Below are 15,603 nucleotides of genomic sequence, written 5' to 3' on the forward strand. Positions count from 1 at the left end.
TTTAGCCACAAAAAAAAAAAAAAAATGAAAAGTGGCCGGCACTGGGGTGATCCATAGGGCTAAAAATAGCCAGCATGTGCGGATTAAGCAGGTTGGGACCTCAGTTGGCGACTCTCTAAGGGAGGGAGGTGACTGACCCTAGTGGAACAACACCATGGTATTTATCTAGGCATACAAAATTTTACATAGTAGTACTGTAGTAGTTGACCATCTCTCAGAGCAGAGTTTACTGTGGGTGGGACGTCCATGGCTCACCCTTCCACCTCCCTCGTAAACCATTTTTTTTGCAAGTGTGGATGCAGCTATCAAAGGAGTCTTTTGTGTTATTATGTGTGTGGTCAAAATTATTAGGATCAACATTTCAATTTCTTTGGGCAAAATGTGAAATACTTTTCAGTTCTACACAATTATGGAGACGTCATGGCTGATACATGGTAATGCTCTCCTCGTTATGGATCAATAATCACATGTCATATCATTCAATTTCCCATTCCAAAAGCAGAATGAATAAGGTCTCAACACAGAGAAAACGGAAAATATTTTCATGTACGTTCCCTGTCATGAGGGTCCCTTTCAAAAATGAGTCACTCAGTTATGAGCTGATCATGTCACCAGTTGCAGTTTTCAACATTGCCTCATTTAATTTTTTTGTATGGCTCCCACAAAGTCCGCAAGATACACCAATATGGCGCACATGAACTTGTGAAACACATACGGCACAACGTCCACCTCCCCTCCTCGGGAGCCACCATACTTTCTGATTTGCTGCTAAATCCTACAGCTTTCCCTAAACAAACATACACCACACACACACACACACACACACACACACACACACACACACACACACACACACACACACACACATATATAGTATATATATATATATATATATATATATATATATATATATATATATATATATATATATATATATATATATATATACACACACAACCAGTATATCTTTGTAAATCTGGTGGGCCATACCAGCAGGAAGAGATCTGCCAGACTCAGCATGAGGACAGGGAAACTCTTGCTGGAGCAGACATCAGTCAGGGGTCAGACCAAGTGTTTCCAGCCCCAGTGACTTGTGGATTACTCTTGGATGGGTTAAGGCTACAGGAATGAACCCCAAATAAAAAATCCGTGAGTGGAGTCCCACGGCAGATGGGGCACAACAGACAGAGCTTCCAGCATACTTCTGCAACCTGTTCATTAGATGGTCATCATAAATCATAGGTTGAAAAAAGCGGGGTCATGTGGTGGTAAGGACTGGGCACCTTAACCATCGTGTTAGATCCATTCATTCCCCAAGTCCAATACTGCATTTACCTCCTATTTGATCCTTTAATCCAAATCAAGAGACTTATGTTGACATGATCAGGTGATGGTGACAAGTCATGGATTTGGCTGGATGTCACTAGCTCAGGTCTTGCACATAGGCGGCACTACACTAGTGACCACTGGCACGATGGCATAGGAGCAGGTCATGCCTGCAGCAACCTTCAGTGTGACTAAGCAGGTACCTGGCCAGAAAACCACGCTGGTCAAGGCATCCCACACTGCACTAAAAAAGCCAAATGAATCACTCTGATTCTTGCTACCTGGAATATATGAATCTTGCCTGAGATTGACCAAGACACAAGACTGCACCATAGGACTGCTCTCACTGCCCATGAGCTGAAAAGATATGAACTGATATTGCTTCCTTCTCTGAGATTTGCCTCTCAGGAGAGAACATCCTAACGGAACATAATGACAAACTCATCCTGCTTGGAGATTTCAATGCCGGAGTAGAAAGCGAATTTCACCTCTGGCAAGGCATTATAGGCTGCCATGGTGTTGGTAATATGAACAACAATGGCATGAGACTGCTATCTGTATGCTCAGAACACTTTCTGGTCATCACCAACACCAATTTTCAACATAAAAAATATACACAAGACCACATGGCTGCAACCACAATAAGAATAAACACAAGAACACATGGATGCGCTCACAGTAAGAATAAGCACAAGGCCATATGTATGCACTCACAATCAGAATAAACACAAGACCACATGGATGCACCCACGCTCTAGACATTAGCACCTATCTGACTACGTCATTGTAAGGCAGGAAGGCCGAAGAGAAGTTTTTATAACCCGAGAGAGAAGAGGTACTGAATGCTTCACAGAAAATTACCTTCTACTAACCAAATTGCAGTCATACACCTATATACAGATGCACTGTAGACCATCCTCCAAGAAACTAAATTGCAGTATTTTATAGGATAAGACTTCCTGTAACACCTTCCACAGCACCACTACAAACAAACTCTCTCAGTGCCCACCACTTGACCCAAACAACAATGCAACAATCCTAGATGCAGAGTGGCTGAACATTATGAAACTGCTTCAAAGTATTGCAGAAGAAATCTTAGGCTTCTCCAACTACCACTATAAAGACTGGTTTGATGACAATGCGAAGGAACACATGATCTTGCAATAAAAGATAGGCCACAAACAACTGGTTGGCTCATCGTAGCACCTTAACCCTAAAAATGTAATTCCAGACTCTCAGAAGTGAAACCCGGAGAATACTTTATGACATGGACAACAAGCATGGACTGGGCAAGCATGACAGCTGCAAGGACTGGCAATATGGGTACTATATGTCCATAAAAATCACGTATGGGCCAACGAAACACAACCCTTTCTCAGTCAGCAGAAAGGGAGCTTCTGAAAGACACGTATGCAGTCCTAGACGGATGGGCATATCATTTCAATACGTTACTGAATAGAAGAAACCTGGTGGAGCACAGTATCTTTCATAACATCCTAAATTTCCTCAAGTGACAGATCTTGATGTCCCACCTACTCTTGCAGCAACTGTTCAAGCCATCCAATCCCTAAAAAATAACCTGATGGGATACCATCAGAACTAATAAAAAGGGTGGCCAGTTGCTCCACCAGTGCCTCCATAATATAACACTGACTACCTGGAACCAAGAATGAATTCCATCTGAATGGCTTATTTCTGTTACAAGGAGAAAAGGGACCACTCAAACTGTACAACATCAGAGATATCTCCTTCTTCATGAATGCCAGCAAAATACTAGGAAAGATACCGTTATCCAGACTAACAAAACATCTGACATAGTCAACACTTCCTGGAACACAATGTGGCTTTAGAGAAGACCGACGCACCTGTGACATAATGTCTGCTGCCAGACAGATACTAGATAGATGCCACGAACGGAATTGACTTGTATATTGCATTCATTGATTTTGCAAAATCATTTGCTGCTGTAAACAGAGAGCTTTTATCGAATGCTCTTTCGAAATTTGGAGTTCCAAACAAATTTCTTACCATCCTGAAGAGCTGGCATGACACTGTGCATGCTCATGTATCCATAGCTGAGAGGAAATGCGAACCCTTTAGCATGGGCATGGGAATAAAGCATGGATGTGCTTTGGTTCCTGTCATTTTCATTATATATCTCACTAAAATCACCCATTAAACTTACCAAAAAATTAACTCTGATGGTGGAATAATAATCCATTTCCATCTAGACTGTAACTTATTTAATTTCAGGCATCTTCAGACTCATTCAGAGACTAAAGTGGCTCATTTCCTAGAGCTAGAATGCACTGATGACTCTCCTGTCCTTGCACCTACCCCAAAGGCCCTACAACTGAGTCTCACCATTGTCACCAACATAAGCCATGAAAGGGGACTCCGAGTAAAAATCAGTAAAACAGAAATTATATCTCAGAGAAACAACCCAGGAGAGACTCTTGCTTTTCCGATAAAGAGCGAAAATGTAAAACAAGTGGGGAATTTTACCGACCTTGAAAGTGTGCTCACAGATAAACATAACATTCATGCAGAAGTTCTTGCAAGAATCAACTACTCCTCAGACTCATTTGGATGTCTCAGATCCAGAGTCTTTGAAAACACCAACTCGATATTCGAGACGAGGGTATCTGCATATACGGCTATATGCGTCTCCACTCTCTTATAAGATGCTGAATCTTGGACTACCAACAGATGTCACATCCAACAGGTTGAGTCGTTTCCCATCCGATACCTACAGTGCATTGAAGGACTCACATGGGAGGATAAAGTCCTTCACTCTGTAATTCTTCAGCAGGCGAAGTCAACCAGCATAGAAACCATGCCAACTAAAATGCAGCTGAGATGGGTCGGATACGTGTTACAAATGTCTTAGCACCGCCTTCCCAACCAGGTTTTATATGGCCAATGCCTTGCAGCACACCACAACCCAGTGGGAGAGAAGAGATTTATTGATCATATAAAGACAACTCTGAAGAAATGCAATATCATACCACAAGATCTTGAAGCCAATCCATCTGACAGAGGACAATGGTGAGCCCTCTGCAGCAAAGGAGCGATTCATTTCGAATAAGCTTGAAACCTGGCCAGAAAATAGTGAAAAAAAAACAAGGTACACCCTCCCAAAAACGTATCGGCCCCGTAGGGTATGATGGTTGTGAAAATGAGCAAGTTCTGCAGACACACATGAATCTTTGAATCTAATGCCTCAAAACATATACCATTCAGTACGTGATTTTTTTTGGGGGGAGTGGGTTACGATTTCGAGTTCTAATACCAAATATAATACTTTCATTTATAATCACAGAATGCCATGTATTACAATGTTTCGTCAATGTTTCAGAACGATACGTGCCGTTAGACGGCCGATTCTTCATTTTGAGAGGGTGTACAACCAAAACAAACCCGGACTTGAAATGCCGGGTGTTTGTCAAAGTTTGTGGATCCAGAATTGGTCTGCAAAGTCACACCCGTTTTCACCAAAGACAGTGAAAAATACTCTATCACTGAGTATAGTAGTCGTCGTCATCTGCAGCAGAAGGACAGCTCTAAGTGAGTAAGTGTGTGTGTGTGTGTGTGTGTGTGTGTGTGTGTGTGTGTGTGTGTGTGTGTGTGTGTGTGTGTGTGTGTGTGTGTGTGTGTGTTTTAGCAAGACAGACAGACAGACAGAGATACAGGAGAGAGACAGAACGAGTTAAAATTAGACAGTACAGGAAAACTGCTCATCATGTAAGTCTGATTTCCTTTAAGATATGTTTTAAAATAATATTCTTAAATCCCTGAAAAAAGTGTGTACAGTTTCACATATTAATCTTCCAGCACCTTTCTCCGAAGTCTGTAATACTCTAAAAACAAGTAAACAGGTAATATTATATAACTCCTGCACTTTGTAACTGTGCATATGACATTACCAGAATAATAATGTACAGGACTATAAGAAGACCTCAGTTAGTGACACAACTGAATGCAGTCTTTATTTTACGTACCCATAAGTTACTGAGTGAGAGGACGGCGGTGACAGTGATGACCCTAGGAGTGTTGAGGCACCAGGTGGTGTTGGGCAGAGAATACCGCTGCCACTGGTCAAACAGACCAAACTCCACGACACCCTCAGCCCTGTCCAACAATGCATCGTCAGCATTATCACAGCATCGTTTTATTCATCATCATCATCATCATCAATGATTATTATTAAATTTATTACAATCCTCTCCATCATAACCAGCAACACCATAATCAACACTGTCATTTCAAATTCTTGATTACGATGATGCAAAGAGAATTTTATTTTTGCTACTGTCGGACGATTATATGCTGCTCAGGAAAAATATTTAACAGTGAGGGTGCTTAGTGACATTTTCATCTTGACCCATCCAATTCGAAACGGTTCTCATAAGGAGAATAAAACGGTCTGAAGTTGGCTAGAGTAAGATCAAAATACTGTATCGAAATGAAATGGCTTAAGCAAGTGATTCGCACCATGCGGAGTCCACCTACCCCCCCCCCATCCTCCAAAGGAGGCGGGAACATTTCTCAAGAGGAGCACAAGGACTTAGAGGAATAAAAGGTAAATCATTCGCCCTCGAATGCGTATCGCCATCATCACTAAAAATAACTTGATCAGTAATCCTCTGGCAATCGCAGGCATATCATCACACCTTTGCCAAAATCGAAAAGAAATCTAGGGTTTTGTTGTTTACTCCTAGTAAGTGAAATATCACACTACCATTCAGATGCCTGAAGTCAAGGGTATTAAGATGGTAAAGGCCACTGAGTATAACAGGCCTTTGAGGAATTTCTGACAGTTACCCTTTAAACAGCCGTTCTCTTCACTCAGGGCACAACAGAAAATGGTGACTAATGGTAAACTATATGAAAAAGACAGATGGTATATATACAGTATATTTTTTTTTAAACAAAATCCTCTGGCAGTCGAAGGCATATAATCACATCTTTGCCAGAATTATTAACAAACAAACCATACATCCTAGGACACCACCCACAGAGCGTTGATACAATTTGACCACTTGCTTTTGGGATAATTTGGGAACAGCCAGGCAGATACACAGACACACACAGATGCAGACAATCATATACCAGTAAACTGCACTTTATGAGTGCATGATGAGTAAGGAAGCGTTCGTAAATATGCATATCATCATAATATCATCTTGGTGTATACTTTCAACATTTCTGGCGAGGTAGTTGAACAATAAAAGAAGAGTAATTAAGTTACAATGTTTACCTTCTCACGTTTTCTCTTACGTTTTCTCTCTGGCTGTACATATACCGAGGCATCATAGCATGTATCACATACGCAGTGTTCAGTTCTCTGCTCCTGACTTGCCATGTCAATGAACTGCATTGGTTAATGCTTGACTGTTGATCGCGTGATAAAACCCAGAAATGGGGTGATTACCCTTGATGATTTCACTCCCTAAACATAGAAAAATCGTTCGTGCAAAATTATGAGCACAATATCCGATATGTAATTGTTAAAATTCATGGAAGAAAACATTATGCTACAACAGGAGATCTTTTTAAATTCGATTTCATAGTGAAGCAAGTCATTTGAAGCCCTTGGTACATTCCCTTGGAAGGCTGGGATTCCAAGGGGTTTCTTTGGTCTAATGAAAATATATAGCTAAAAACAAAATTTACTGAATGTATATACAACCTGCTGAAAGAATCTCTTCTCTACCTTACATAGTAAAAAAGTGCATAGTAAAAAAGTTAAAAGCCTCTGAAAACCATTGCGATCGGGCTGTGTCATGTTAGGCCGGGCCGGGTCGTGTCAAGCCGCTCATTTCTGAACCGAACGTACAGTAAACATCATTTTGCTACGCTTGCTCTCTTCGCTTGCTGACCCGCTCCCCCATAATTATCTCGTCAACGTCAAATGTGTGTGTGTGTGTGTGTGTGTGTGTGTGTGTGTGTGTGTGTGTGTGTGTGTGTGTGTGTGTGTCACAATGAACCACTGTCTTATATTTAGTATTCATATTGTCCCTGCTGCATCTTTCAAAGCACATTGTTCTCCATACCCAAGTAATATTTTTCCCTTTTCTGTCTGTTGCCTGGTTAGCTTGCTCTTCTCTCTCTCTCTCTCTCTCTCTCTCTCTCTCTCTCTCTCTCTCTCTCTCTCATATGGTCGTTTCGAGAGATAATTAAAAACCACACCACAAAAAATCTTTTATTACAATATGGACATCACCCCCAGTTAATACAATTAATTCCTTCCTTCCCCCCATATCTCCGTAGAGGAAGAAAATGGATTGTAGGAAAAGGGCTATTTCAGCTTCTGCTCACCTGGGTTAACGTCCAGTTGAATCTATGTTAACAATAATAATAGTAATTTGAGAAAAAGTTCTTAGAGTCAGATGATGTCAGGTAGTGGGTGAAGAAAGGAAAGGAGTGGATATGTGCATTAAGGTTGAGGGGAACACGACATGAAAAAGGTGGAATAACAGCCTGTTTAACCAGTCACGTCCCAAGCTATTTCGCACCTCCGACACCCCTCAATCCCGAGCTATTTTGGAAATTTTTTTCTTTTGGCTAAAACCTCCGCTTTTGGTGAGAAACATGGAAAATTCATAGAGAAATTGCTCACCTGAAGTTTAAAATACTCAATAAAGGTAGCAGTACCTTCTTACCTTGCTGGGTTTTCTATCAGGCTGGCTCCAAAGAAAACGAGTTCTATGGGAGGGTAACTATTCCACATCACTCATAAACGGTATTTATTTATTTATTTGGTACGAATTTATATGTAGTACAAGAGTATATTGGTTTTCAAACAATAATATAGGCATTATAAGCATTGTTTCACTCACTAACTCATCAACATACCTGACCTTTTTTGGCGACATTACCTGATCATCATTTCTGACTGTTTCTTCCTCTAATGCTATGTAAACTTTGTCCTCCACATTGTCATCGATTGGGGAATCACTCTGGCCCTGAATGTCTTTATTGGTCAGGTCACTGATAACAGGTGAATTGATGAGACAATGGCATGCAGGGGGGGGAAGGTTATGCAGTGTAAGGCATTGTCCCTGCCTGGCATCTTGTAGAGGGATAGAGGAAGGTGTCGCGTGTATACGTACCAAAAATCATGCACGAACATTGAAAATTTTGCAAATTATGAACCTTGCAATTGCGCAACGTATCAGTACGTCGACGGGACTAGCTGTGACAAAACGTTGCAATGTACCCATACATCGATGGGATGCCTCGGGTTAAGCCAGTGCCAGATTAATGGCAGGGCTCACAGGGACATGGCACAGGGTCCCGTGCTTTCCAGGGGACCCGTTCTGACTCAGTGATTACAATAAATTATGCTATTTGCCTTCTCTGGCCTAGCATAGCTTAATAACATTCATCAATTAACAATCATATTGGTGATTACGTTTATGAAAAATGAAGTATTTAAATTAATAAAATGTAAGTAAACAATGAGTAAACTAAGTAAACATGTTTTGAAGCTTGGTGTGCCACCAGCTGCAAAGTTCTCTACCTAACTGGTACCTGTACCTGGTGGCAGTTGACTGATATCATCTGTAACTTACACCCAGCTACCTAGGCCAAGGAATTTATAGGCTATGGCCAACAATAGCACGATTTTATTATTACCTATCCTCATCCTTTGACTTTTTATGTTTTTCCTTGATTATTAGTATACGAACATCTATAGGCCTATGTGTCAGCATATTTAAATTCATATTTTGCATTGTTTTGATTATATAAATGGTGACTAGGTGTAAGTTATTAGAATATTGCTTGTATTGTAGGTGTACGAGCAGTCTTTGTGTGGATCACTAGAGCCATGATGGGACGTGAATGTGATTGAGGAAGAAAATATCAGTCTGGTGCAGGTAAACAGATGCAAAGCATTGAAAATGAAAGTGATTGGAACAAGCTCTGTAAAATCACAAGTTGGCTTAAGAGTACAACAGAGACAGTTGGGTTATCTCACACTGAAGATGATAACAACCAAGTCGAGAAGGAAAACAAAACTACAACTTCAGTACTTCCTATTATTGGCCCTGTTGCTGCTTCAAGAATTGCTGTTTGCTAACTTAGTGTGATGAAGACTCAAATTATTCTACTTCAGAATGTGGTCCAGAAGAAGACAGTGAAACGGCTGAAAATTATGAAAAAGACATTGGTCGTTGGCCAGAACAACCAACTGAGGAGTTCAGAAGGGCAAAGCAACTCACATCAGCACACACAAGCAGCATCTAGCTTGGCCAGTAGAAAATCTTTGTGACTGTGCGTTAACGCTAGGCTAGTTCGTCAGTACTAGTGACAACGGCGCTACTGTTACGAAGTCCTACGATTGTTTTTGGATGTCCTTATGTTTCTGTGTGAACATGGTGTGCCCATTCGAGGTGACGACGAGGTGATAGGTTCTGTGCATAACTGGGATTATCTGGGAGTGATGGAGCTTCTTAGCAATCAATCATTTCCTGTGGCACCCTCGGGGATCCATAGGGCCTCGATGAACTCACACCACCACATCCTATCTTGTGCTAACTCCTCAAGATCTCCCCAACACTCATCTCCAGCTTCCCGTCTCATTGTCCTCACCCACGTCTCTTTTGGCCTTCCTTTACCTCTCCTACCAAGTTGCACCCACCTTGGTGTACCTCGTACTATTCCCTGTCTCCTATACACATGTCCTAGCCACTTCCATCGTGAGAATCTAACATATTCATCGATCGGCTGCACTCCCGTTATTTCTCTAATTCTTCTATTTGGTATCCTTTCCCACCACTTAACTCCTAATATTCTTCTAAGTGCTTTATTTTCAAACACCAAGAATTCATTTTCCATAGTCACTGTGCTGTACCAAGACTCGTGTCCATAAATTAAGATACTCCTAACCATTACCTTATGAAGTTTGATTTTTGTATGCACAGAGAAATTGTTATTATTCCAAATATTTTTAAGCATTCCCATTGCCTGATTAGCCTTCTTTAACCTTTCCTCGAATTCGAAGTTCAAAGAACCATCCTTGGCTAAATAAGTACCTAAATATTTAAACCTATCAACTTGCTTTACAACCATACCTCCAATTACACATTCCTGCGCATTTTCCATATTCATATTGATTATTTCAGTTTTTCCACAATTAATAACCAAACCCACCTTGCGACCTTCACTCACCAAACAGTCCAACACTCTCTGCATCTCTTCTGGCCCATCACAAATCAAAACTATATCATCTGCATAATCTAAATCCAAAAGTTTCCTGTTCTCTCCCCGAAGTATACCTGCACCGGTTTCTGTTCCAACGCGTTTCATAATGTAATCAATGACCAATATAAATAGTAAAGGCGATAGAACACCACCTTGAATTACTCCGGACTTGACTTCAAACGAATCACTCAGACAACCATCAACCATCACTTTACAAAATGTGTCCTCATGCATGTTCATAATGACCCTCACAAACTCCTCTGGTATTCCATAATGTCTCATGATCTTCCCCATAGTCTCTCTCGAAACACTATCAAAAGCCTTTTCAAAATCAACAAAACAAAGACTTAACGGTACTCTCATTTCATTAACTTGCTGCATCAAATGCCTAACTATAAAGATCTGATCATTGCAACCACGTCCCTTTCTAAAACCAGCCTGTTCATCCCTCAGAATACCCTCAACCACCGGCTCCAACCTATTTAACAACACTCTACTGAAAACTTTCAAAGCTATCGATGACAAAGAGATTCCCCTCCAATTACCACATTCACTAAGGTTTCCCTTGCTTCTTAGCAAGTACGACATATTCCTCACGCCACATGCCGGCCAAGGGAGTGGCCATGTAAATTACCTCTCATCAACAGTATATAAGGGATTAATTAATATGCTGGGTGGAAAAGTGATGTATGCCATTGTAGCAGTGTGCCATTGTAGCAGAAGTTTAGAGGGCCAAATATTACGCAATATCAGTGGACTCTACTCATGACGTGTTGCACATGGACCAACTATGCCGAATTATCTGTTGCATGTTGCCAGAGGGGCCAGTAGAGCATTTCTTGATGTTTGTTCCCTTAGTGCTTTAATTCCGGAAGGAAAATCACAGAAGTAGTGCTGGAATTTCTCCAAACGAACAAAATTCTGACCTTTGACTGTCGAGATCAGTCATTCGACAGTGCCAGCACCATGTCTGGAAAATATTTCGGCACCCAGTTGCACACAAAAATTCACTGAGAATTTGCTGAGTTCATTCCTTGCATGGCTCATTCTCTGGACCTCGTTGGGATGTGAGCTGCTGAGTGCTGTGACTGTGTTTTGTGTGATTCAGCATCTGTATGTTTATCTCATTGAAGTTAACCATCCTTGACGAAAACACAAAGATGCTCTGAAACACATGCGAGTTGTCAAAAACTTGTCAGATAATGGTGGTCGGTACTAGTGGAAGCTGTAAAAGCAGTGAACAATGGCCACCAGCAGAATATCATGGTACGAGACAATTTAACAATGGATGAACATTTAAATGCAGAGGCTAGATGTGAGGCATTTGCTATTATGAAGGAACTGGAAAAACTAGAGACGATGATTCTAATAGTAACATGGCAGAAACTTCTAAAGGGGTTAGGTGCGACAAGTCAGCAGTTACAAAAGTCAAGCTTCAGTCTAAAAACAGCAGTGAAACTACTCGTGTCACTGAAAGAGTTGGTACTGGATCCATGGGAACAGTTCAACGACTATGAACAGATTGCTGTCGAAAAATGTAGTCATAGCGAGTATGAAGATAATCGACAACATGTTCGAAGGAGGAAGCGACATCACGATGAAGTATACAACACAGATGACACTCAGTTACCACCCAGAGAGTGATTCAGGACCACATCCTACTTACCCATCATTGATCAGCTAACGTCACTAGGAGATCGCATCAAAGCTTATGAAACACTCCAGCAACTATTTGCTTTCTTGTCAGGGACAATGACCATGCAGACAGCCAAGCTTATGGACTCCGCTCCCGACTTGGTCATTTGCTGTCCAAATGACCTGGAATGGAACCTTATCTGGTTTTGGAATCTGTACATTTCCAGGCATTTCTCAAGATGCTGCAGACAGAAAATTCTGAAAAATAGACTGAAACGAGTATGTTTTCCACAATACACATCTGTGATATGGTGGCAGCATTTGCCAATGTGGAGATAGCGCTACATATTTATCTGTCAATATCTGACGAACTGCACTGAAGGACCAAGAATTCTCTGCATAGTACCACTGGACAAAATCGACTGGGATCACTGGCCGTACTGAGTATAGAACACAAACTGTTCGAAAGAGTCAGCACACGAGAAGTAATCGAGAGCTGTGCGTGCTTTAAAGGCTGGCAAAAAATTTAAGTTTTCAGTGCATGTAATTATTCAGTCAAGTTTGTGATTTTTTTTCTATACCATTAATTCATCTCACAGTAGTGTAATATACTAATATTTATCAAAAATGTGTTTTCAGAAATGAATGATTTGTAACGCATAAACCGTTGTTTTGCCTTTGCCAAGTTAGGCGCATTTATATGTCGATAATGACTGTAAAATTGGCCCAATGTGCTACGACCCTAACGGGGCCCCACGTGCATCTAGGGCCCAGGGCCCCACAACATGTAAACCCAGACCAGGTTTAAGCTTTACCTCACTGTACAAAATAAAACTGTTAGCCTCCAGATATAACAGGAAAGAGAATCAGAAATGCAGGAAAACCATCATCAGAGAGCCTTTACAAATGGACCTGAGATCCAGTACAATATCAGCGGTGTCTTCATAATTTCCTGATCCATTCCTCAAGCTGTATCATTCATACTTTATGGCTTTAGGCCTACCAGATTATGAATTTCTTCATTTCAGTAACATACTCTTCAGTTAATTTTTACTACATTCTCTCTCTCTCTCTCTCTCTCTCTCTCTCTCCCCAGTTTAAGATAAATCTTTCGTGTTTCGGGAGTTAAATGAACCAGTTCGTTGTCACCTACCTGATTAAGTAAGCTCCCTAAAAAAATAAATGTTTCAGACATTCGTCGGTCGTATTGATCCAGTAACTAAAATGCCTCAAGGTTCTTGATTTCACACAGAAGTGACAGAGGAGTTAAACCCATGTATAACTATGAAATTTATCTTTATTAAGAATAAAAATCGTACAGGGATAAATCTGGGAAAGATCTAAATCTAGTGGAAAATGTTGCATTTTTTATGTATGCTTATTTTCGATGTGTGTCTTTACCCTTTACCACCAGGAGTCAGTCAGAACTGTGAAAAAATTGGTGGCGTTGTGGCGCCCGGTTTTGGTAGGAACCTCTCTTGTTTTCCCTGCACAATTTCAAGTGGCCGCCACTTTATCTCGTCACAAAAAGATTGAGGGAGACTCCCACCAGCTCACCCAACCATATCGTAAAACACCGCAACTTCGGACAGCGCCGAAACTTCGGACGTTTTGCGATAAAATGTAATAATTGAAGTTTACTGGAAGAGAGTGCGATATTTGCAAAAAAATAATGATATGAGTAGGTAGGGTTATCTTTAAAGATTATTATGTATAAGTCCTATTAAACTAGCTTGAATATGTGTGGGTGAAAAAAAAAATTATGAATCAAATGGAAAAAAAAATCGACATTTTTTTAACCCTTCAAAACTTTGTTCACTTACAACAAACAGTTTCAATTGTAAGAAAGTGATAAGTACGATTATATGTGGAAAAGTGTTGTAAGTACTGGGCAGTAAACTATTTTAAAATATATACATGCATAATGTTGCTATGACTTTTAATGAATATCTCTGTATTGTTCAGAAAAAATTCCTAAATTCGAACAGACAAATTACTGGAAAAATACAGACTATAGGTGTGTGTGTGTGTGTGTGTGTGTGTGTGTGTGTGTGTGTTTTACAAGCATAGGCCTATTAGGAAAGTGTGTGTGTGTGTGTGTGTGTGTGTGTGTGTGTGTGTGTTTTACAATCACAGGCCTATTAGGAAAGTGTGTGTGTGTTTGTGTGTGTGTGTGTGTGTGTGTGTGTGTGTGTGTGTGTGTGTGTGTGTGTGTGTTTTACAAGCACAGGCCTATTAGGAAAGTGTGTGTGTGTGTGTGTGTGTGTGTGTGTGTGTGTGTGTTTTACAAGCACAGGCCTATTAGGAAAGTGTGTGTGTGTGTGTGTGTGTGTGTGTGTGTGTGTGTGTGTGTGTGTGTGTGTGTGTGTGTGTGTGTGTGTGTGTGTGTTTACAACCACAGGCCTATTTGGGATGTGTGTGTGTGTGTGTGTGTGTGTGTGTGTGTGTGTGTGTGTGTGTGTGTGTGTGTGTGTGTGTGTCTGTGTGTGTGTGTGTGTGTGTGTGTGTGTGTGTGTGTGTGTGTGTTTACAACCACAGGCCTATTTGGGATGTGTGTGTGTGTGTGTGTGTGTGTGTGTGTGTGTGTGTGTGTGTGTGTGTGTGTGTGTGTGTATCAGGGGTGTCATTTCAATTTTCCTTGGGGGGGGGGCACAGGCTATTTAGGAGGCCCCCCTACTTCCACCTCCCTACATGGGTGGGGTGACGAGTGAACATATTGAAGCCACATGCAAAGTTGTATTTAGAGAATTAAAGCAGTAAACAAATATATATACTGTATATATTATTTGTTAAGCTAATTACTTCCTGAAAGAAACATTAATGGATTTTCTAGCATTGGCAGTATTTCTGTGTGAAGTTGAATATGTAATTTAAAGTGCATGGTATAGTACAAATCACTGCATTAAATGCTAATGTCCTTGGATAATAGATCAAACAGCAATTAAAATACATATATGTATTGGTGAAAGCTTAAACTGATTTCATTCATACAGCCTAATGAAAAGATAATCAATATAAAATTGAGAATGAAAAGATGTAAACTTGTAACTGAATTAAAAATGGAAAGCTTTTAGCTTACTAGCCCCCAAAATATCATGAACCATATAAAGTAATGTGAAAAAGTAAGCTCCATACCAAGAGGTGGGAGAAATATAATGATGGTTTTTAAATCTGGAAGAGGCTCACGTAACAAGAGTATATTAATTTAAGAATTCATTCTAGGAAATTGAAAATTAGACTACTTATATTTATTGCATTGAAAAATGAATAAACTACTGCAACAGTGGATATCTCTGTGATCTCTGCTTTGCAAATTTTTCATCCAGGGTGTTAAAGTTAAGATTTTTAACAAGTTCCTTTTCTGAAGCCATAAGTAGCAAGTCACTTATATTTCTCGTTGAGATTCTTAGATATGTCTTGACTAAGCTAAGT

The 15,603-nt window shown here is 40.4% G+C and overlaps 1 protein-coding gene across 1 annotated transcript in view; it reads right to left on the reverse strand.

Annotated features, from left to right (window-relative positions):
* Window positions 1–1,428: 1,428 nt before the first annotated feature.
* LOC145407276 (glutamate receptor 2-like) overlaps window positions 1,429–15,603 on the reverse strand; it is a 551,600-nt gene continuing 537,425 nt past the window's right edge. Inside the window, exons 9-10 of the mRNA XM_080278314.1 lie at window positions 5,328–5,457; window positions 1,429–1,683 (exon numbers count right to left, since the gene is read on the reverse strand). Coding sequence (XP_080134440.1) covers window positions 1,429–1,683; window positions 5,328–5,457 — 385 coding nt within the window. The remainder of the gene's footprint in view (window positions 1,684–5,327; window positions 5,458–15,603) is intronic.

Source organism: Coenobita brevimanus, chromosome 8 (assembly GCF_032717465.1).
Source record: "Coenobita brevimanus isolate Jiangsu-jjx chromosome 8, ASM3271746v2, whole genome shotgun sequence".
Lineage (NCBI taxonomy): Eukaryota > Metazoa > Arthropoda > Malacostraca > Decapoda > Coenobitidae > Coenobita > Coenobita brevimanus.